Consider the following 24,668-nt stretch of genomic DNA (forward strand, 5'->3'; position numbering starts at 1 on the left):
TTATTCAGAATTTCTTGCCAAATATAAGATTCCAGTAAGCCCAAGAGAATTCTCTATAGTTTTTGATGCTGTGCCCTCAGGTCTTTGTATGTTATTCAGGTCTTGTGTTATCTCTCCGCCATTGTCAATGTCACCTCCTGATCCAACTCAGCTTCCGTTAGGTAAAGTCTGTTTCTCTACCAATAAAGCATCGAACTCTAAAATTAGATCCTTGTTTCAGACGGACCTAGTCTCTATTTTTCCTGCATCCTTCTATTGGAATAAGTTTGACCTTAACATAGACTGGGAAAAAGTCTGGTCCCTACCTCAGAAGTTCCTTTTAACTAACAAAATTAAAGAAGTCTCATTCAAGTTACTACACAGGTTTTACCCCACAAATGTTTGCTTAAATAAGTTTAGGAATGACATTGATGTAAAATGCTCCTTTTGTGGCTTGCATCCTGAAACTATTTCACATTTATTTTGGTCTTGTGAATTCACATATAAGCTCTGGAAAGACATTAATTCATTTTTAGTTGACAATATTCTTCCTAAGTTCTCCCTGTTCTACAAAAATTTAATTTTTGGTTGTTTTAGTGACCGTGGGAAGGACAATGGTGCACTCTTTCTAGTAAACCTAATTTTATTTGTTGCCAAATTCCATATCCATAAATGTAAATTCGGTAATAAAAAAACACTTTTTTCAGTGCTAAAAACTGAAATGGAACAGTATATTTCTAGTATCTCTTCCATGCAAAACAAAAAAGCTGTTAAGACTGTGGTTAATTGTACTATATTCAATGTGTTTATTTGATTAATTCTTTTGTGTTGTAGTGTGTTTTTTTTTTCTTCTTTTTTATATTTTATTTTTTTTATTTATTTATTTTTATGTTTTGTATTTATCTTTTTTTTTTTTTTACTTTTGCTACTTTGATTGTATTGTTGATTACTTTCAATAAAGTAAAAAAAAAAAAAAAGGTTTTGTCACATGCTGTATGACTATAAACCTTTAATATCACCATTGTTCAAAAAAGGTTTTCGGACTGATACAATCCAGTTCCAAGCCAAATGTCAGACTCGCTGTAAGCCCAAAACACAAGTTTTATCATCCTGATAGCTGCACTGCGCATGCGCGTTGGTGGACGTGGCAGTGACGTCGCGCACACCGGAAGCGATCAGGACTGGAAGAGAAACACCGGCCTCCGTAATATCAGCGATCCGGGAATACCGGATAAAACAACGAAATGACACGCTAACAGTGAGTAAGCGCGTATAAACGATGAGAGTGATTTATAAACTAATGATTTGTGACCATACGTAGTCATAATGTTTTAAATGAACTGAGTAATTGTCGCGTTATGGGGCAATTTACGCACACGTAGTTGCGTATTGTTGGACTGAAGACGATGTCAGTCACTTTAGAGATAAAAAACAAACCTGTTAACACCTTTAATCAATACAATTAGTATTTAAATTATATAGTAAACCATTCAGCACACATCTCAAATAGTTGAGTTGTTTTCAGTGATATGTGTTGTTATTCCCCGTCTGCCCGTTGAACCAGAATATTCTAGGTGGCCTATAATCCAATAACATTGGTTCAGTTCACCTCTTCTCAGACGACAGATGATGACTTTATTCCTGGCAATTATCTAAACACGGGGTTTCCTTATTAATATCTTAAAGATGAGTATTCTGGGATGGTGGGATCGGTATGTCAGAATGTGGGAATGATATCCAGGCAGAATTGTTTACAGGATATTAAACCCCTCAGAGTCTTTCAGATTTTGCCTGGTATTATTGACATCCACATGAATGCAATACACACATAGAGATCTTTGCAGAGATCTAAAATCTTCTCTTCTGATGATGTTTCTGCTTTAAATGTAGTTTTGAACCACCAACATAGCTCTTGAAGCACTTTGAGGTCTGCCTTTACTATAAAGCGCATTAAGCGCATGAATGCTATTGTAATTATTGGTGTAGATACTAACAAAAAATGATCCTAATAAGAATTTGGGTGCTTAAGACAATTAAAAATATCTGTTTGTCATTGTACTACTAGATATCAAAAATATCAAAGAAAGATAGCACAAGCAATACAGTTTTATAGTCATTGTATTTTGACTCTGTTTGGTTGTCAGATGTTAGTAGAACATGATGATAGTTAATTTGATGAATGACATCTGTGTGAACTTGAACTGACTTCATACAGCCACAAAAATGTATGCTGGGACCAGTAAGAAATAGCAAAAATAGGCCAGGAAATGTCTAGCATTATTTGTTCGCAGATGCCTCTTTGTTTGATATTTTAAAATGTCATCAGACACTTTAAAGTGTGACTTAAAGGTGCACTCAGCGATTCCTTAGAAACATTGTTGATATTCAAACTCAACTTCCAAAACAAACACACCCCTCACTTCAGTGCTCCTTTGGAAGCTCCGTCCCCCACCAGCTCCAGACACTCTCAACTCTCCTGAACTAAATCTAACATCAAAACAGCAGCATATATGGGTTTTGTGAAACATAGTGTAACAATATAAAGAATGGGCAAGGAGGAGGTGGGAACCATCTGAACAGTAAACAAAGTTTAATGGTAAACTTAAAACCAACAAAAACAAATGTCTCTCGAACTTCAGCACATCTTTATTCCCCTCCTGGCTGATTAACCCTATTCAGGGCCGGCCATGTGTCTTCATGGCCCAATCCCACCCTCCTCCTCATCACACTCCTCCATCACCCGACTCTGGTCGGGGAAACCCCCAGCCTGATGCACTCCCTGAAAGACATTGCCTTTCTGGACCTGCCTGCCAGCAGGACTTCCCCGCCTTCTTGAGCCCTGGGAGTGACGAGGGAAAGGTGAGAGGGAAAGAGCAAGGCGGAGCGACAGAGAGAGAGAGAGAGAGAGAGAGGGAGGAAAAAGTTGCTCACCGGCTCCTGGACGCACTGTCACCCGATCCTCAACTGCTCCTCTGGTGTACGCCAGCTCGCTCCTTCCCTGGCGGACGGCAGCAAGTACTTAGGCCCCTGGCGGATGAAACCACTCCTCCCCTTCTTCGGCAGATGGCCGTGGCTCCTCCGGCTCGTCTTTATCCCCCTCCCAGCTGATTAGCCCTATTCATGGTTGGCCTTGTGTCTTCACGGCTCGGCCCACCCTCCTCCTCGTCACACATAGCAAAATGTATGTTACTCACCTAGCAAGAAGAAAAAGAGTAACTTCTGCATCCATCTTCAAGCTTTTTACCTCTCGGAGGTCTCTCCACCGCTAAAAATCCTCGCCGATGTTGACGCGGCTCCTAGCCCTCAACTTATCATAAATCTTCATTTTTAGTTTATATTCGTCTGAACTTTTTCTCTTGGTCTATTTCTCAGCCATTTGTCCTCCTTGGGTTTTAGAAAGTTTGCATTAGCCAGATTTGACATAGCTCTTCTCCTCTCGCTTTGCCCCCACCCCCAACCTGTGCACGTTGTTGCTGTTTGGCTGGAGTAGTGTTGTGTGGATAGGTCTGAGGATTTGAGAAAAAGTGTATTGGATTAGAAGTACTGAGTGCACCTATAACGCCCGTTTCACACATACTCCGTGTGCAGTTGCGTATGCGGTGCATAGGCCCTATACGGTACAGGAGCAGCACGCGCTATAGTGCTTTCACATATGTTGCATTTGCAGTGCGCTACTGATCCGCAGTTTCTGTGTGCCACATAATCAAAAATGTGTAAGGAATTTTGATTTTAAACCCAAACGTTAACTTTCAGATTGTTTAAGACATTGAAACAGTATGAAAATTCATTTTAATCATTGTGATTCTTTGTTTCACATGTAGTTCGAGTTGAAGAAAAGCTATCGCGCTTATATCTGTTGCTAAGAAGGAGAAGAATGAGACGCATTTGTGTTCACTCTGTCTTTTTTTTAGGGTAAAAAAATCATATAGGATGGCATTTTGCAACTTTTGGGACTATAATCATTCTTTTTTGTTTTTCTTGACCCTGTAATTTAGTAACTGTAGAACACATTAACTGAAATTATGCGTATATGATGAAATTATTACAGTTTCTTGTCAATCTATGTCTATTTTAATGTGAACAATGCGCTGCCACTTTAATTCAGTCTGGTGCAGCACAGCAAAAATGGACTCGGCGCGTAAACGATCGCTGCACTGCTGTATACGCACCGGAACTGGAACGGATCGATGGACTGCATCAGTGTGCAGTCTGAAAGCTCTAACCTGGTAACATGGGTACGGAAAAAAATACGCACTGCATACGCACCGTAGGGTAAGGCGATGTCCCCTAAATTGGCAGTTGACGATGTTGACAGTAAAACATCGCGATGGACGATGATATCGTCGGTGGGGCGGGGGGTGGGGATTATATAATTTCATATAATTTTCAAAAATTATATGAAAAATTATTATTTTGTTATTTTACTAACCCAACTAATGACCCGACTCGTCGGCGCTTTATCAGTAGGTTGCACGACACGTGAAGCATTTTTTTTTTTTGCTTTCACTTAAGAAGAGATGTGCACTTTTTATTTTAATATATCTCTTTACACAAATACTATTTTCCACTTAAAAACTATAATTTCGTTATTTTACTCACTGATGAGCAAAAGGTCGAGGCAGAAATGACCATGTACCTGCAGGAAATGGCCATTGATGGGGAAGAGGACCCGCTGACTTGGTGGAAAACGAACGACAAAAGGTTTCCATTCATGGCAAGATTAGCACGGAAATATCTGTGTGCTACCAGTACTCCATCAGAGCGGGTCTTCAGCACAGCGGGTAGTGTAGTTACTCCAATCCGCAGCTTATTAAAACCAGATAAAGTGAATATGTTGGTATTTCTGGCCAGAAACATCGAAATTTAAACATGGTCCATGGTGAAAGATATTAGCCTTCTTTACGCATTTTTCCCATCCGTTGCGGAGCTATTCGATTTTGCATATAATTTTTTAAACGTTCATTTGTGTAGTTCATATGGCCACTTTATAATATTTCAATAACATAATTTATTTTGTAGCCTGTGCTGAAGTTAATTGTGCTGCTAATTATAAGTGAAATGTTAATGCCGAGTTTCGGTCTGAGTGTTGTTAATAAATGTGTGTTATTCATATTCACCTTGTTTCTTTCATTTGATTTGACATTATGGATTTATGGCCAAGGAAATTTTTCTTTAAAAGTATTAACCAGACAAAAGTTATTTGACGTTCGCTGGTCTGGGTTTATCTTAAACTGCCGCTTCAGTGTATACAAGAGCTATGTGACAACGAGCAAGATTTTCTGAGACACTACAACTACTAATAATTAATTAATAAAGGCTATTTTCTTGTAGCCTACAACATAAAATATTTTAATCTAAATGTACAGTGTAAGACATGTAAAAAAGACAAGAAGCTAACAATGTCAAGATCAATATTTGTGTAGCCTGCCTGACACGGTATTTTCACAGACTAACACGTCACGTCTCTGGCATATACTACAGTATTTAAAATAGCATATATGCATTAGTTATATTCTCAATTTAATTTACAGAGCAATCCCTGCAAAATTTTTAGGTTAACTATAGAAGAGACTAGAATTAGTGAGTCACACTAGCAAGACTCCGCAAAAGGGGGCGTGGCATCACGATGGTGGCTCTACATCGTGATGTTGGTCAGTCATCATGATGGACGATGATATCGTCCATCGGCACAACCCTAACGCACCGCATACGCACTGCAAACGGAGTATGTGTGAAACGGGCGTAAGTGTCCAAATTTATTTTTGGCACTTTAAGTCATTGCATCCTTTTTTTTTTTTTTAAATCCTGTGTCTTCCCTCTAATTTGCAAACATAGTTATGCTTTAAATGAAATTATTATCTTTGCTTAAAGGTCAGGTGACTGATTGAATCATTTTTTGATCATCAGATGATGTCCGAAGACGTTGAAGAACAGTCAGTTCTGCCAAGTTCTTAGCAACATCTGTAACATCTGAAGCACCAGCTTTGGCCTCATAAAGACTTTCTCACCAGCCGGATAACTTCGGACTCACTGTCACACCTCCGTGATATCGTAGAGGACAAACAGTTCTGCAGCGTCATGACGTGTCGAGATCGCACGGTTGAGTTCCATTCGGCTTGTAAGTCACTGCAGGGGAGACAGTTACAGGTATGAATATATGATCTGTAGCAATATCTGGGAATTTAGTTGATCCTTAATGATTTACATTTAACATCCTGAGACCTGAGCCTGACTGCTGTGTGCATTTTCCTTTTTGTTAACTAGTAGCAACTAATAAACATGCAAAAAAGAAAATAATTGGTTGAAGAGCAAATAGTTTTCCTAAATTTATGTCCACATATGTGGACAGCAGGATTAAGTTGTGAAATTTAAAATTATACCAAGCTATAGAAAGTCAGATTTATTTTAATTTTTTTTAATCAAATTGTTTATGTTTCCAGCAGTGTTGGTTATTCTTGTTTTTGAGACGTTACTAACATTATAGCTGATTTTCTGTAAAGCTGATTTGGAACAGTGTGTTATGGGAAAAGCACAAATAAAAAACTATAAAAATGATTCGACTTGATTTGACTTTTATGTTACAATGTTTTTTTCAACTTTGGCAACACAATCTCAGTGTTCTCTCTTTGCACTGTCAAAGCATAATTAGCATACATGTAATTAATTAAGTAATGACCAGCATCATCCAATCACTGCCAAACATGTTAAAATAAAATTTAGCTTCATAAATTCTGAATCTATGTATTGATTATCTTTGTCCCATATCTGCCAAACATGTTGAGTGATCCAAACATCATCTGCAGCCTGAAACTGAACTTTTGGTCAGATTTTAGGAGTAAATGCACTTAGCTGCATAGGAAAATTATAGGATGCTACCTTGCTCCCTATTTAGTGAATGATTCAAACTGGTTTCAATGTAAAAACTTAATGAGATTTCTTACCAGATATCATTTTGTTGGCATTTCTGTCAAAGGCAAACTCCTCTGTGATCGACGCCATGTTGTTTTGTTACATGACAATTAAATTATGCGTAGTGTACAGCGAAGACAAAACACACAGTCCACACGAGAGGGCGCAGGGTCGCACAAGGTTAAAACCATTTATCAAACGGCTGCCTGGATTACTTGATGGTGATTAGTCAATTGCAGCATTCTGGGGTATTTTTTTTTTTTACATTAGGTTACAAGTACGCTAAAAGTTAAATTCTCCTCTTTACATGAAAATGTTCTATAACTTTATATTATTCTTGGGGATGCACCAATATGGAAATATTGGCCGATACTGATAATTCATTACATTACATGAGGCAATAACTGATATATGTGCAGATAAAACTAAATCTGGATAAATCTACATTTTGTTTGCCTGATTGCAAAAGCAAAAGGCTCACCTTAAAAAGCCACATCCAGAGAACTTCAAATTCAATCAAACATGTACAGTATATAATCTATATATTTATACACACAGTACTGTGCAAAATTTTTAGGCACATAAAATGTTTCACAAAAACATTTGGCTTAAGATGGTTATTTATATCTTCAGCTTTAGTGTGTCAATAGGAAATATAAACTGTAGACTTCCGAACATTTCTTTTACAAAAAGAATAGAAGAGCAGGGAGCCCTGCAACATAGGGCAGAAGCAATTTAGACAGCCTAAATAGATCGAAGAACTGTAGCAAATTTTCCAAGAACCTTGGAATGTCCTTTCTGTCCAGGTGTATCTAGGAGAATTGGGGATGTTTTAAAGGCAAAGGTGGTCACGCCAAATATTGATTTTAGCTTTTTTATGTTTACTGGACTTTCCATGACGAAAACTACTTATGGCATTATTTTTGATGAAATCCTCACTATGCAACATTTTTCTAAGTGCCTAAAACTTTTGCACAGTACTGTTCATATATTTATGACTACATTCACATATATATATATAGTATATATATATACTATTTCTATTGGCAGCTATTTGCTTTATAAATTTTGCAAGTGAGCTACTTTTATAAATGCAGTGGATTACCCTCAATTCAAACCAGTCAGAAGGCTGCAATGCAAACAAGTCTCAAACTCATCGTAAAAATGGACCTGACTTTACATACATAAAGGATTGTGACAGGGCGGAGGACGGGGCCGGGTTGTGATTCTACACACCTGGTCCCTTATCAGGCTAATCAAGCCTCTGAGAAGGATAAAGGCCGACTGCGGACGGTGGTGAGAGAGAGTGTTTACGGGCAGCTGTCAGTCAAATGTGTGTGTTTGTGTCTTTTGGTTTCTGTTTTATATTAAAACTATTTGATAAACTGTTCTCGCCTCCTCCTTTCCATTGATCCCTAGGCCCGGCGAATAAGTGTTTTTTTTTTTCTCTCCCCCACGGGAGGTACTACACTGTTACAGGAAGTACCCCTTATTATAATCATTTTTGTTTCCCTCCCCCTGTCCCCTCCCATATTCAGGAAGGCAGGGAAGACCTGCCGGCAGACGTACTCCCCCAGGGGCAGGGGGGTGTTGGTGTACGTCATGCCAGGGGCTCCCTGGCCTGAGAGAATGAGGGAGGAATGTGACTGGGCTGAGGGCGGGCTGTGTCGTGATTCTACACACCTGGTCACTTGTCAGGCTAATCAAGCCTCTGAGAGGGATAAAGGCCGACAGTGATTGGTAGTGGTGTGAGAGAGAGAGCACTTACAGGCAGCTGTCCATCATATATGTGTGTTTGTCTTTTGGTTTCAGTTTAATATTTAAACTATTATTTATATTGTCAAGCCGGTTCTCACCTCCTCTTTTCCATAACTCCCTTTACAATGGATAAAGAAACAAAATGCAAATGTTTCATAGATAAATAAAATGTGTTTACTCAGAGCCAGAATAATTTTCTTCAAAAATCCACTTTTATCAGCTGATATGGCTGCCGACAGATTGTGCATCCCTAATTATGCTTTTGGTCAAATGCAAAACTTGATTAAATTTTACTTCATGTATTTTTGATAAAATGTTAATATTTATGTTTAAATTTTTCCACAAGCATTATAAAACAATCCACAAAAACGTTATATATTCCATAAAATATGTTCTCTTCTTTTCAGAATGGCACTCATGCTAAACCTGCCATTAATGCCCTTAAACAGCGCAGTGACTTCACTCTTATGGCCAAGTAAGTGTTCAGACTTATGTTTTCTGAACGGTCTTTGCCCAGTTCTGTGTTTTTACTTCAATGCTTCTGCACCTTGTCCTGTTTCCTTTCAACTTTACCCCCTGAAATCTTGTTTTGTTCTTTTGTAACAGGAGAATTGGGAAAGACTTGAGCAACACTTTTGCCAAGCTTGAAAAGCTCACAATCTGTAAGTAACATGTCAGTAGCACTAAAAGGCTGTTAGTTGTGTTGAAAGAAAATGTCTTGAATTTACTGTACTGATGCTCCCATAGTCGTCCACGGTTAATTGAAAGTTCATCTTAACAGTCACGATGGGGCAAAATATGACAGTCTTAAAATAAATTAATCTTAATGTGCTGTTCCCAGTGCTGGATAGTAACAGATAATATCTGGATTATGTTATGAAAATCAAGTACTTAAAAATACTCATCAGATTAAAGTTACTTTTTTATGGAGTTCATGATTATATATTAATCAGGCAACTGCACTAAATTGTTCATAATTTATTGATCCCTCTAATTCTCCGCCTTATTTAAAATATTTTACATTTTTATTCAGCCTACAACTGATTTACATTCGGTAAGTCTTTGAGTGTTTTCATAAGGGTTGTGGAATTGCATACACAGACAGGATATGGGCCATCAGTCAGGTAGCTGTAGTTACAATGAAGTTGGGGTGCATAATCCAGACATTGTGTTGAACTGATTGCATTAGTGCAGTAAAGTTAGTTTTAGTGTGCGTATTTGAGTTTTTTTTGTTTTGTGATGTTGATTCACAAATATAACTGGTCTGATCTGTTACCACACATGGATGCCGAATTCCCCAAAAAATGTAAAAATGTTAAGTGTCTTTTCTATTTCAATCATAAAATTCACAGTTCCTGTGGATCCTTAAGTCTTAGAATGTGAAGTCTTAGAATGTTCCCAAATGTAATGCCATAAAAAGTCTTAAATATCTTAAATAATACAACAAAGGTCTTAATTATCAATTAAAGAGGTCTTAAATTTGGAGGCGGGAAGACTGGAATCGTGTTACTAATGTGAATTAACTAATGTGTTTATCAAACTTAAAAAGATTACGATTTAATTAAACAAATGCACACGCTGCGTCTTTCAGAGTGAAAACATGGCACTGTTGTATTTTCTTCAAGCACGCAGGGGCTTGTGAGTGTTTTCAGCTGTTGCAGAGCAGGTCACAATCATTAAGCTATGTCAAAAATTCGCGATATAGCTTAAGAGTGGATCAGTAAAGATCAACTGTTGATGATGATATAGCATTGATGAAATATGACAATTGTTTATATTGTAATACATTGTAGATTATTGTAGGAGTGCACATTTTATATCCCTTATTTGTTTGAATGAGCAGCTGGAAGCAGTGAAGAGCAAACATTTCAAATTAAAAGTCTCAGATGTATAAGTTAAAGTCCCTTTAAAGTTAAAAGTACCGCACTATGAATCTAATGTTGTAGCCTCTGTGTGGGCCTCCCCATCACAGGAAGGAAAGACTAAAAGCATTTAATAGAAGTTACTATGAAACTAATAGAATTTAATAGAAGTTATTTAAATGAAAACTATTGGCAGATTAATTGAATTGTCAGCAAAATCCTATATAGGTCGACCTTTAATTTGTATTTATTTATATAATGGTACTGTACATAAACCAATTTTAATGTGATATATACATTTTAAGTCAGAAGTTTACATGCACCTTAGCCAAATACATTGAAACTTTTAAATGTTTAAAACATTTCAAGTTTTTCTCAATTCCCTGGAATTTAATTGTTGAAAACATGACCTGTCTTATGTCAGTTAGGATCACTGCTTTATTTTAAGAATGTGAAATGTCAGAATAATTGTAGAGAGAATTATTTATTTCAGCTTTTATTTCTTTCATCACATTCCCAGTGGGTCAGAAGTTCACATACACTTTGTTAGTATTTGGTAGCATTGCCTTTAAATTGTTTAACTTGGGTCAAACATTTTGGGTAGCCTTTCACAAGCTTCTCACAATAAGTTGCTGGAATTTTGGCCCATTCCTCCAGACAGAACTGGTGTAACTGAGTCAGGATTGTAGGCCTCCTAGCTCGCACACACTTTTTCAGTTCTGCCCACAAATGTACTATTGTATTGATGTCAGAGCGTTGTGATGGCCACTCCAATACCTTGACTTTGTTGTCCTTAATCCATTTTGCCACAACTTTAGAGGAACGCTTGGGGTCATTGTCTATTTCGAAGACCAATTTGCAACTGAGCTTTAGATTCTTGGCTGATGTCTTGAGATGTTGCTTCAATATATCCACATTATTTTTCTTGCTCGTGATTCCATCTATTTTGTAAAGTGCACCAGTCCCTCCTGCAGCAAACACCCCATAACATGATGCTGCCACCACCATGATTCACGGTTGGGATGGTGTTCTTCGGCTTGCGAGCCTCACGCTTTTTCCTCCAAATATAATGGTGTCATTAGGGCCAAACAGTTCAATTTTTGTTTCATCAGACCAGAGGACAGATCTTTGTCCCCATATGCACTTGCAAACTGTAGCCTGGCTTTTTTATTGCAGTTTTGGAGCAGTGGCTTCTTGCTGAGCAGCCTTTCAGGTTATGTCGATATAGGAATCGTTTTTCTGTATATAGATTCTTGTCTACCTGTTTCCTCCAGCATCTTCACAAGGTAATTTGCTGTTGTTCTGGGATTGATTTGTACTTTTCGCTCCAAACTACATTCATCTCTAGAGTGGCCCCATAGTTTTATACTTGCATACTGTTGTTTGTACAGATGAACGTGGTACCTTCAGGCATTTGTAAATTGCTCCCAAGGATGAACCAGACTTGTATATGTCAAGCAAAGAGGCACAGAGTTTGAAGGTAGGCCTAAAAATGCATCCATAGGTACACCTCCAATTGACTCCAATTAGCCTATCAGAAGCTAATTGCCTAAAGACTTGACATCATTTTCCAAGTTGCTTAAAGGCAGTTAATTTAATGTATGTGAACTTCTGACCCTCTGGAATTGTGATAATCAATTAAAAGTGAAACAATCTGTCTGTAAACAATTCTTAGGAAAAATTACTTGTGTTATGCACAAAGATGATGTCCTAAACGACTTTCCAAAACTATAGTTTGCTAATATGAAAAATGTGGAGTGGTTCAAAAAGTATTTGAGTAGCAAATATCATACACTGTTTTACTGATAAGCAATTTTAAGGCCATGTTGAATATGTGCACTTGCTTGTAAGAGTCTGTGATACATGATCATACCTGCCAAAATCGGATTGTGAAAAATAGGTTTATGATGGTGATCTTGTTCATGTAAGATCACCATCAGATAATATTTGGGCTCAGTGGTTGCACTTTGTAATTTAAAAACAGTCAGTTGTGATCTGAGTTTGTGCGATTCGTGAAAATATGAAATCTACCAATACCAGCTGCGTGGCAAATGGGTCTTATTAGAGCAGGCGTGATACAATGATGGTGATTCCCGAAATATGCTATTCATGCTATATTCTTTATGTTGGCTACACCTCCGAAACAAACTTAGAATAGTTAAGCTGAATTATTTTATTGTACAAATCAAATTCACATTGGCCTACTTATTAACATGAAAAACTGTGATTACATTTTTAATAAACTACACAGAAATCAATGACACAATGACTGCTGTCACTCACTGCAGGTTTACACTGTTTGAGATCTGCATTTCGGCGCAAACTCAATGATGCAGCACACAATGTTCTGCACTCTCGTGAATGCTCTCATTAAAAGCAAATCTGTCTAATCAGCATAATAAATCATTTATTTACACCGCGTCTGTGCCTTGATTGTAATATGCAATTAATCCAAAATAATTCCAAAGTGCTTTTCGCTCTTGTTCTACAGCTTCTTTTCAAGTGTCAGGTGATATTTCTTCAGTATTTATTTCCGCGCAGTGTGAACAGAGCAAGAACATAAAGCAAGCGTCTGGGTTTAAAGCTTGCGCATTAGGATCAGTTGTCATTACAGATAGAACAGTGGACTCATTTAAGCGGCTCTGATTGGCCATTGCCATTTCATTACTCAACGGACATGTTAGTGATTGGTTAGAATACTCAGCCGCTGCAAAAACACGCTGTAAATAAAAACCATTGACTGCAACAGGAGTAGAATTTAATTGAATGCTGTAATCGTCAGTTTTCATGATCACATAATCGTGGCAGCCATAATTGTAATTGCGATTACTTTTTCGATTAATTGTGCAGCCCTACGGTCAGTAAATCTGCATTGAAGATGAGTAATACCAAGAAACTGACCATGTATTCAGATGGTCCCTTACCACAGCTTTTTTTTGAGGTGTATATAAGAAAGTATATGCTGAGAACTTTCCTGACCATGACTTATGTAAATATAATAAATACAATTTATTCGATTACTTATCATCTTTATGTATACATCTGTGTTGGTTTATATGTATTTTTACGTTTTCTTTTATTTTTATATGTTTGTTTTTTTTTCATCTGTACTTGTCTTTATGATTCAGTGACTGTATTCATACATTGTTAGATCTGCATAAATTTGTACATCTTATTGAACATTTTATATTGAACAACATTTTTTCCCCGATACAAAAATCCACAGTTTTAGTCAATTTACAATTTGTGGACTTTTCAGACGACCCCTTTCCCACCATATGAAAAATATACAACTTGTATCAATGTTAAATTAACAATCTGGAACAATTTCACCGTGACACCATCTGACCAGCTTACATTAAGAGAAAATTGCATCCCGTTTTGATTCGAAATGGGATGCATCATTTCATATTTAAATACAAGACGATCCCGAATGAGCTAAGTGTAAAATCGAGAGTGTTGGCAGGTATGCATGATTTATTTTGAGATTGTGTTGGTATGGAGATACAATATTAATGTAATTTGTTCAGGTCTTGAAAAAGTTTTTAAGTCTTAAATTTGATTTTAAAAACTCTACAGCAACCCTGAAATTACTCATTTAATTTGTAATCAGTACAAAATTACATTTCTGAAGTAATCTGCCCAGCACTACCTGTTCAATATAATAATCTCTGCTATTCTCTCCCCAGTGGCCAAAAGGAAGTCTTTGTTTGATGATAAAGCAGTGGAGATTGAGGAGTTAACATACATCATTAAGCAGGTCTCTGTGTCCGCTGTATCACTGCACACTGCACACAAGAAGCTTCATCAGGGGTGCATTTGACTGTTGATGTCTTTTAATGTTCTTGATGATTGGTGCTTTTTTGTCTTTATTAAAAAAAAAAAAATAGAAAATATTATACATATAAAAATGTTTTTTTTTATAAATACAAAGCACCAATCTTCAAGAACATTTAAAGTCACTTAAAAAAACACAGGCTGTCATTTTTAATAATCATGAATTTTTAACATATTCCATATATTACTGTAATCCATTCAATTAATTAATTATTATTATTATGGGGCGGCTGTGGCTCAGGTGTCGGCAGCTTATCGCAGGGTTTGCCCACATGACACTTCATGCTGAAGTGTCCTTGGGCAAGAAACTGAACCCCTAGTTGCTCCCAAAGGCAGGCTAGCGCCTTGCATGGCAGCTCTGCCGTCATTGGTGTGTGAATGGGACACATTGTAAAGTGCTTTGGTAACCTCTTATGTTAAAAAGGCACTATATAAGTGCAGACCATTTACAAGTTATATTTGATTTAAAAATAAAGTTAGACATCACATCCTCAAATAAATATCAAGTGCCACCTCATCTTTATTTAGATACATTTCAAAAATCAAGAAAATAATAATTTTCTATCCATGTTATAGTATACATTTTTTATCTACGTTCACATTCCAGACTTTGTTTTACTTTCTCCATTTGATATACAGTATTTCCAGAATGGTTTCTCTCAGTCTTTGAGATTGTGGGTGTTCTGGTTTAAGACAGTTTTTAGTAATCTGTTCTAAAGTTGCTATTTTAATTACTGTCAATCAATTTTGTTCTGTTTTATTTCTATAAGACAAGGAGAGTTTACCCAAAATCAGGTTTTCTGGATGGACTACTAGTGTGCAGTTAAATAAATCTGTCTAATCACTTCATTCCAATGTATTTTATTTTATTTAGAGCACACATATAAAATATGAATTTAATCAGCCTTATTTTCCCCACAATTTCGCCAACAAGCCCCTGTTACCAAACTGTTGTATTTACTTTGGATGACTTATTTCTACCCAAACTCTAAAAGTACTGTTAATACAAATATTTTCTATAAATCTAAATGTATTATTTTGGTTTGGGAAAGAAAAGAACAACAATATAATAATATAATTCATCCATCTGATTGAATTTGAGGAGTGTTTGGGCAGCTTCCATATTGTGCAAGACCAGTCCTCTCGCAGAAATCTGATATGCGTCTATCTCTCTCATCAGGACATCAACAGTCTGAATAAGCAGATAGCACAGCTGCAAGACTTTGTGCGATCCCGCAGTGGGCAAAATGGTCGCCACATCCAGTCACATTCCAACACAATCGTTGTCTCCCTGCAGGTACAATCTCAAATCTGATATTCCTGCATTTCTAAGATGTTTGAGACTGTCCAGGAAGTTATCTTTGATTGCTCCTGCTGTAGACAGTCAGGGTGGTTCATCGCATTTTGATTGACGCTGGAGGACAGAACTGACCTCAACACCTTAAATTTTCCCTTTGCAATATAATACAGGAAGTAAATAGTCATATCTGTGAATGTTTGTGTTGCAGTCAAAACTGGCATCGATGTCTAATGATTTCAAGTCTGTTTTGGAAGTAAGAACAGAGGTGAGTTTAGAATTTTATGACCTTATGAACAATAAAATGTTGTACTTTTATAACACCATTTAGAGCAATTCAATATTTAATCAGCTCTTTCTTAAAGCTAAAACACACAGTATGTGTTTAATGTGTGCTGCAGTCCTGTGAAACCATCTGCGGTTTCTCTTGAATTTCACACCAGCTCTGCCACTGCTTCTATTTAATTGACTGATCCTATTTGTCAAAAAATGAAAGATGAGTTCAGTTGTTATGAGTGAATATCACTTGATTGTGTCTGTGTTCAGAACCTGAAGCAGCAGCGCAGCAGAAGAGAGCAGTTCTCTCAGGCTCCAGTCTCAGCTTCACCTCTGCTCGCCAATAACTTCAGTACGTCAGCGCTTCAGTAATGTTACTTTCCATTACATCTGCTGCAGTTCCATTACAAATGAGAATTTTAAAGTGATAGTGCTTCCAAAAATGAAACTTCTGTAGTCTAATCTTTATTCACGCTGATTTACATTTTCTTTGCTTCATGCTTTTGGTTTTTAGTTTCAGATAGGTAGTCAAAAAGTTGTAACACCTTAAGGTTAATTAATATTAGTGTAGACGGATCTGCAATATGTTCTCAATATTCAGACTTTAAATGGTTTTTACACCTAAATAATTTTTGGATACTCAATCTTCACTTCTATTTATTATACCATACTTACAGTTACATAAATTTTTATTGCAGTGTTTGCACAAATTTTGCTTGTAGGAATTGAAGTAATATCAGGAAAATAGGCTTGATTTGTTGATAAATGCTTAGAATGATCAGTTTCCATTGTCGTGGCGAAGAAGTTTAGTTCCAAGATCAATTCACTTCATGTTGTCGCATAACATACCTTCTCTGTGTCCATCAAAGATGAGATCCAGGCACTCTTTTTTTCATTGAATAATGTCTCTTTTAATATTCTTTCTGTTCTTTAAATAGTTGTTGATCAAAAAGTAAAAAAATACAGCACAGATGCAGTAAAGTAACAGCATAACTCCTCTCATTAATGCATGCTCAATCAAAACATCAGATGCTCAATGAACTGCATTTTCTTAAAGGGACAGTACCATATTAGCACTTGTTATACAAATGAATGTAAACGCAGTGGAAATACTGGTAAATTGCACAAATGATTTCAAACAGTTACCACTCATATCATTATTATATATATATATATATATATATATATATATATATATATATATATATATGCAATTTCTTCACATCTTATTGATTGATTGAGTGTGAAATGTATACATTATACACAAAATCTAAAATGTGATTTATTATAATGATAAACAAATTGTCAAATAAAATAGACATTTAGTCATACATTTAAAGTACATTTAAATACATTTAGTCATAGACATTTTGACATACTATATATATAGCGTGTTACTTTTCCTAACTAATTACATCTTTTATACATTTGTTAAAGGGATAGTTCACCAAAAATGAAATTCTCTCATGATTTACTCACCCTCATGTTATCCCAGATGTGTTTGACTTACTCTCTTCAGCAGAAAACAAATTAAGATTTTCAAAAGAATATTTCAGCTCTGTAGGTTCAAACAATGCAAGTGGTGACCAGAACTTTGAAACTCCAAAAATTACATAAAGGCAGCATTGACATAATCCACATGAATCCAGTGGTTTCATCCATGCCTTTAGAAGCAATATGATAGGTGTGGGTGAGAAACAGGTCAATATTGAAGTTAATTTTTACCATAAATCTCCACTTTCACTTCCACTTTATTCTTTTGTTTTTTGGCAATTCATATTCTTTGTGCACATCGCTAACTACTGGCCAGAGAGGACAATTTATAGTAAAAAAAAAAAAATGTAAATATTGGTCTGTTTTTCACACACATCTATCATATTGATACTGAAGATTTAGATTTAACCACTGGAGTCTTATGGATTACTTTTATGCTTCCTTTATTTGGATTTTGGAGCTTCAAAGTTCTGGCCACCATTGTGAGGGCCATCAGAGCTGAGTTATATAAAAAAAAAATATCTTCATTTGTGTTCTGCTGAAGAAAGTTAGTCTTAAACATTATACTATACACCAATTAAATGAAAATAGAAGTTTCATTTTTGGGTGAACTATTTCTTTAATAATCTGTTTATGCAATGTTGGAGTAACTTCTGAATTGTTTCAGTTAATTTTTTGTTCATTTCTGACTAGTAAATATTGTTCACATCACTCATAATACAAGTTGGACACAGAATTATATGAAAGCTTAGAGTTTTCTTGTATGAAGTCCTTAAATGAAAAATTGGTGCCGGAAAAAAGAACTTGAAAGTCGTGGATTTTCATTCAGTGATGAATTTATATGAACCCTGTTATTATTATTTTGCAACTTCCATGTTTTTTTTAGGAATAAAAGATTCTTTGCTCAGGTTTTTAAAACATACTGTATATAGTCACTTGAGGGCACACTTGATGAGTTATTTTGCACAACATTTCTTACTCCACACAGACAGTTCAGTTCTGATGCAGGATGAGTCCAGGAGTCTGGGAGGAGATGTGGCCATCGACATGGACTCGAGAGCAAACCCTCTGCAGTTGCAGCTCATCGACGAACAGGTACCAGTCTCTGAAAGATTGCACCTTTTTTGTGTCGCTTACTGTGATAGGGAATGAGTTGTTGTTTAGTGTCAGAAGTGCAAAATGTGTGAATAAAAACAGTTTTAAGGGCATAATAAAACCAATTTAATTTTTTATTATTATTATTTTAAAATAGGGGTGCTCAAGCCAGCACCACCTTCCTTCCCTTATCAATTCCATGTGCTCTGAACACAATCTGTCCATTTAGTCTCCCCCTCTTCTGGCGTCTGGCATATGAACCCTTTTTCCCCCTTCAGTTGAATCAAACCATTTCACAAAATGAACACTAAACTCATCATTTGTAGGTAAACTGTACTAAATAATTAAGAACAAAAGTTAAAAATGGAAATCAAAAGACACAAGAAATAGTACAGCTGAAATTAAAACATTTGCACAATATAAGGATAAAGATTTGCTTAAATAGCTAAAATGAGCGCTTCATTATATGTACGCTTCCCTAATGGTTATTATGCCCACACCACTAAAACAAGAAATCAGAATAATAAAAAAATTAATAATTACTGTAAAATGTGAAGGACTGTGTGATGGGACACCGATCTACACGCACTGCTATCAAACCTGAGGGTTTTAAACATCTTAAACTGACTTTATTTGTCATGCCAGGATTGGTGTTCATGATGAAGGAACATTTAATTCTCCAATGTTGCTTGTGTGTGTGTGTGTGTGTGTGTGTGTGTGTGTGTGTGTGTGTGTGTGTAGGACTCGTACATCCAAAGCCGAGCGGACACCATGCAGAACATCGAGAGCACCATCGTGGAGTTGGGCTCCATCTTTCAGCAGCTGGCACACATGGTCAAAGAGCAGGAAGAGACCGTTCAGAGGTCAGACACACAAGCAAACCAGAGACAAACATGTGTACATTCTACAAAACCACAGACAGCACATGGAGTTCACATGCCGTACTTCGAGACATGCTTTATTAACCACACATGAAAAACAAAACACTTTCTCACCCACAGACAATAGTCTGCAATAATAAATAAAATGCAAATACAAATGTGAGTGTAAGTGATGTAACGTGAGTCACGACATTCAGAATGTGGATTGGTTATGCTTGCTTTTATTTTCACTTTCCAACATGCGTGCTCTCCGCTTCAGGTACTCTCAATCTCTGATCAGGCTCTCAATCCAGCGCTATTTTGTGAGAACTCCTATTTAAATAAGAGATGTGTTTATCACAGTACCACTAATAACAGTTTAACCTTCAATAACGGCATCTCTTTTTAACGCAGTTGTTTAATAATTAGTGATATGTGTTAAAACAAAACACCAAAGATGTTTTAATCCCCCTATAACAAATTATAATACTAATGATTTGTCACTAAAGCATTTAGGAACTTGTAATGGAAATATCTCTCTTACTTTTGAACATATCTGTGCTGTGTGTGATGCTCTCATGGTGTTCAATGGTTGCCAGTTTGACACAATGATATTTGATATTTGAACATCATGTTTCATGTGCATTGACCAGTCAGCATTCAGAACTGGAACTATCCATTTTGTAATAGCATTTAGTTGATATAGCACTTCTACAGTATTTACCTGTGCTGTGGTAATAAAATGAATTCTCAAATAAAAAAAGGTACAGAGTTCGGTACTGAACTCTGCAGAACTCAAAAGGATATATTTTAAATAATGTCACAAATGCTGATTTTTGTTCAATGATAGTTGATGATGATTCTCTATAAAGCTTAAAAAGCACACAAAAGTGTCATAAAATGTGTCCATGTGACTCATGCGTCATATTCCAGGTCTTCTGAAGGCGTACGATCACTTTGTATGATGAACAGATTGAAATGTAAGATGTGATTCACTATCAAAATTGAATCATTGTGCATAAATCCAATAAGGTTATCCATCAGTATCATCAAACCTCTAGTTCTTGTGTCATGATGTTTGATTTAGTAAATGAGTACATTTCATTTTTGGGTGAGCTATTTCTTATAAAAATGCACTCCGTGATTTATTTATTTATTGGCTGATTGTTAAACATTTATATAGATGTAAATGAATAGATCACATGACGTGCTGATTATTACTTGCTGCTTCTGGATAATACCTTCTAATGCAGGTGTTGTTCCCACTATCCTCGAAAACCTGGAACTTTTGTAAAGCAGTTGTCCAGTCATGGAAAATGAGAAAAATACCTAAATGTCCTGAAAAATAATTATTTGTCCTGGAAAATATTTTAGTATAATAAATCTTTTGGATTGTGTCACTGAAGTACTGGTATAGTGCGGTTTATTTATTTATTTATTTTTCCCATTCCAACATTGCTGTATTGTTAACTACAAACAGTTGAGTAAACTTTAGACAATGACAACAGTTGGATTGCAAATTTATTTTTGTATTAATTGACACCCCGAAGTGATCGCATGGGGATGCGGCTTACACCTCTTTATGTAAATTCATTTTCAATAATTCAACATTCAGAGTCTGCTCATACTGCTGTTACTGCATATAGGGCCCTATGATTTGCACAATGTGGAAAACACATAAAATCACTGAATACAATCATAAATATTGCATTAGCTATAATATGCGGAATGTCATGGAATTTGACATATTTGGGACAAAAATTGTGTTTGAATGCACAATGTCATTAAAATCTCGATATGTCCAAGTGTGATTATTAAACCGCAAAAGACTGCAATTTAATTATAAAATTTACATGAGCTACGTGCTTGAATGTGTGAAGCTGGCCACTCATACACTGAAAACACCTTATCATGAGCTTCATGCATGCTCAGGGTGTGTGTGTGTGTGTGTGTAGTAGATGACAGTAACCACAATTTTAATGACCTCCTGTGTTTTTTCTTTAAGGAATATTCCAGGTTCAATACAAGTTAAGCTCAATTAACAGCATTTGTGGCGTAGTGTTGATTACCACAAAATTAATTTAGACTCCTCGTGCCTCTTTGTTTTAAAAAAAGCAAAAATCGCAGTTTTAGTGAGGCGCTTACGCAGTTTTAGTGAGGCTTACGCAGGTTTAGTGAATGGGGCCAATTTTTGGTGGGTTTAAAGCCAGAAATGTGAAGCTTATAATTTTATCAAAGCACTTGCATTAATTCTTCTGTTAAAACTTGTGTATTATTTGAGCTGTAAAGTTGTTTAAATTGTAATTTACATAACTTGTAATCAGAAGGTTGCTGGTTCAATCCCCACAGCCACCACCATTGTGTCCTTGAGCTAGACACTTAACTCCAGGTTGCTCCGGGGTGATTGTCCCTGTAATAAGTGCACTGTAAGTCGCTTTGGATAAAAGTGTCTGCCAAATGCATAAATGTAAATGTAATTTTACAGTTGTTTTAGGGTTTTATTTAGGAACATTACTAACAAAGTTGTAAAATTGGCTATAACTTTACACAGAAAAGGTTAGAAAGTGATTTTAGCACTCTAAAATCATGTTATCACGCATATTGTTTAAGTCTTGTGGCGAAACTTTTGAAACAGTGAATATTTTAAAATACAAAATTGGCCCGCATCCGCTTCCATTGTAAGTGCCTCAGTGGAACCAATATTTTTTAAAACATTTTTTTAAGAAACAGAGAGATGAGGCAAAATGCATTTTTGTGATTATCAACATTATGCCACAAATGCTGTCGATTGAGCTTAACTTGTATTGAACCTGGAATATTTCTTGCATAAAATGTCCTGGAAATGTCCTAAAAAATTGTGCCCTGAAAAGAGTTGGATCCCTGTCATGGGATGCCATGACTGACTTCAATTAGCATATTTCTACAAAGTACTCAGTATTATTTGCTCTCACGTGATGCTGCATGTGTCATACTGTAAACAGTAAGTTACTGAGTGCCTGTTTAATTTATTTATTGTCTGTGTCTTGTTGACCTCCAGGATCGATGCCAATGTGGAGGACACCCAGCTGAATGTGGAAATGGCCCACACTGAGATACTGAAATACTTCCAGTCTGTATCCTCCAACCGCTGGCTCATGATCAAGATATTCCTCGTTCTCATCATCTTCTTCATCATCTTTGTGGTCTTCCTCGCTTGATATGGATCAGCCCAGAGGAAGGAGGCATGGATGATGATGGAAACGGTACCAAAGGGGATGGACTCAAGGGCGATTGTGCAAAAACATAAGCGTACTGGGCCGCCAGGGACTCTGACTCACTGTGGGAGGGGAGGGATTGATTCTGATGCTCATTGGTTGAATGACATGAGTCAGTTCAAATGTAAATTCTGTCACTGTCTGACTTTGAATCTCTCACTCAAGAGAGAGGAGGAGGAGGATTGTGATGCTGATGAAGGTGGAACAGAGATTTACTGTGTATTTGGCAAGAACGCAGGTTGTTCACTCTGTTCTCTTTAAGACTCATCTACATCTGAATTAATATTTCAGCCTTCGCTTGTTATAATAATCACATATTAAAAGAGAAGGCTTTTTCCTAAATGGCTTGATTCTCCAAACTGGTTTAGTTTGATTTTCTCTGACAGTGTTGTCCATAATCAGCGATACAATTTTTCCAATAAATTAGATGAATTATTCTCATATGATAAGTCTGATTATAATTATCCCCCATTAAAATATATTAATTTGTTTTTATATCAAAGACAAAGGCAATTATTTGCTCCTTATGGTTAAATCTCACAATTATCCTGGTCATATTTCACCTCATAATTATACAAATTATACTTTTAATACTTTACGATGTACTTTGCAATTAAAATATATATGTATGTACATATACAGCTCTGGAAAAAATTAAGAGACCACAGCAAAATGATCAGCTTCACTGGATTTACTATTTATAGGTATGAGTTTGAGTTAAATTACTGTCAACATTTCTCCCAAATTCCAAATAAAAATATTGTCATTTAGAGCATTTATTTGTAGAAACTGACAACTGGTCAAAATAACAAAAAAGATGCTGTGTTTTCATCCACACCTTGATTGACCTGGCCGTGTGACATGGAGGATTGTCCTGCTGGCAAAAACAATCCTCAGAATTGGGGAACATTTTCAGAGCAGAAGGAAGCAAGTTTTCTTCCAGGATAACCTTGTACATGGGTTGATTCATGTGTCCTTCACAAAGATGAATCTGCCTGATTCCAACCATTCTGAAACACCCCCAGATCATCACTGATCCATGGCCAGCCCAATCTCCAGACCTGAACCCCATTGAAAACCTCTGGAATGTGATCAAGAGGAAGATGGATGGCCACAAGCTGTCAAACAAAGCCGAGCTGCTTACATTGTGCCAGTAGTGGCATAAAGTCACCCAACAGCAATGTGAAAGACTGGTAGAGAGCATGCCAAGATACGAGAGCTGTGATTGAAAATCAGGGTTATTCCACCAAATATTGATTTCTGAACTCTTCACAAGTTAAAACATCAGTATTGTGTTCTTTAAAAATGAATATGAACTTGTTTTCTTTGCATTATTTGAGGTCTGAAAACACTGCATTTGTTTTGTTATTTTGACAAGTTGTCATTTTCTGCAAATAAATGCTCTAAATGACAATATCTTTATTTGGGAGAAATGTTGTCAGTACTTTATAGAATAAAAAAAATAATTAATTTTACTCAAACACATGAATTTTGCAGTGGTGTATATAAATATATACACCGATCAGCCACAACATTAAAACCACCTGCCTAATATTGTGTAGGTCCCCCTCCTGCCAACAAAACAGCACCAACCCTCATCTCAGAATAGCATTCTGACATTATATTCTTCTCAACACAATTGTACAGAGTGGTTATCTGAGTTACTGTAGACGTTATCAGTTTGAACCAGTCTGGCCATTCTCTGTTGACCTCTCTCATCAACAAGGTGTTTCTGTCCACAGAACTGCTGCTCACTGGATGTTTTTTTTTTTTTAGCATTCTGAGTAAATTCTAGAAACTGTTGTGTGTGAAATTAACAGATCATAACATTTTCGCTCCTGACCCGTATCGGCATGATTTTATGCACTGCTGCCACATGATTGGCTGATTAGATAAACACGTGGATGATTGTTGGTTCCAGATGGGCTGGTTTGAGTATTTCTGTAACTGCTGATCTTCTGGGATTTTCACACACAACAGTCTCTAGAATTTACTCAGAATGATGTCAAAAACAAAAAATCATCCAGTGAGCGGCAGTTCTGTGGAC

General features: G+C 36.4%; 1 protein-coding gene across 1 annotated transcript; it reads left to right on the plus strand.

Annotated features, from left to right (window-relative positions):
- The first annotated feature begins 1,136 nt into the window (after positions 1-1,136).
- On the plus strand, positions 1,137-24,204 carry LOC127663497 (syntaxin-5-like). The gene is made up of 11 exons (XM_052155097.1): positions 1,137-1,237; positions 5,887-6,126; positions 9,054-9,121; positions 9,253-9,308; positions 14,198-14,268; positions 15,526-15,642; positions 15,854-15,910; positions 16,189-16,270; positions 18,401-18,507; positions 19,249-19,370; positions 22,405-24,204. The coding sequence occupies exons 2-11, from the start codon at positions 6,058-6,060 to the stop codon at positions 22,562-22,564; spliced, it is 909 nt and encodes a 302-aa protein (XP_052011057.1). The 5' UTR covers positions 1,137-1,237; positions 5,887-6,057; the 3' UTR covers positions 22,565-24,204.
- The last annotated feature ends 464 nt before the right edge of the window (positions 24,205-24,668 follow it).

The sequence above is a fragment of the Xyrauchen texanus genome, chromosome 23, assembly GCF_025860055.1.
Source record: "Xyrauchen texanus isolate HMW12.3.18 chromosome 23, RBS_HiC_50CHRs, whole genome shotgun sequence".
Classification (NCBI taxonomy): domain Eukaryota; kingdom Metazoa; phylum Chordata; class Actinopteri; order Cypriniformes; family Catostomidae; genus Xyrauchen; species Xyrauchen texanus.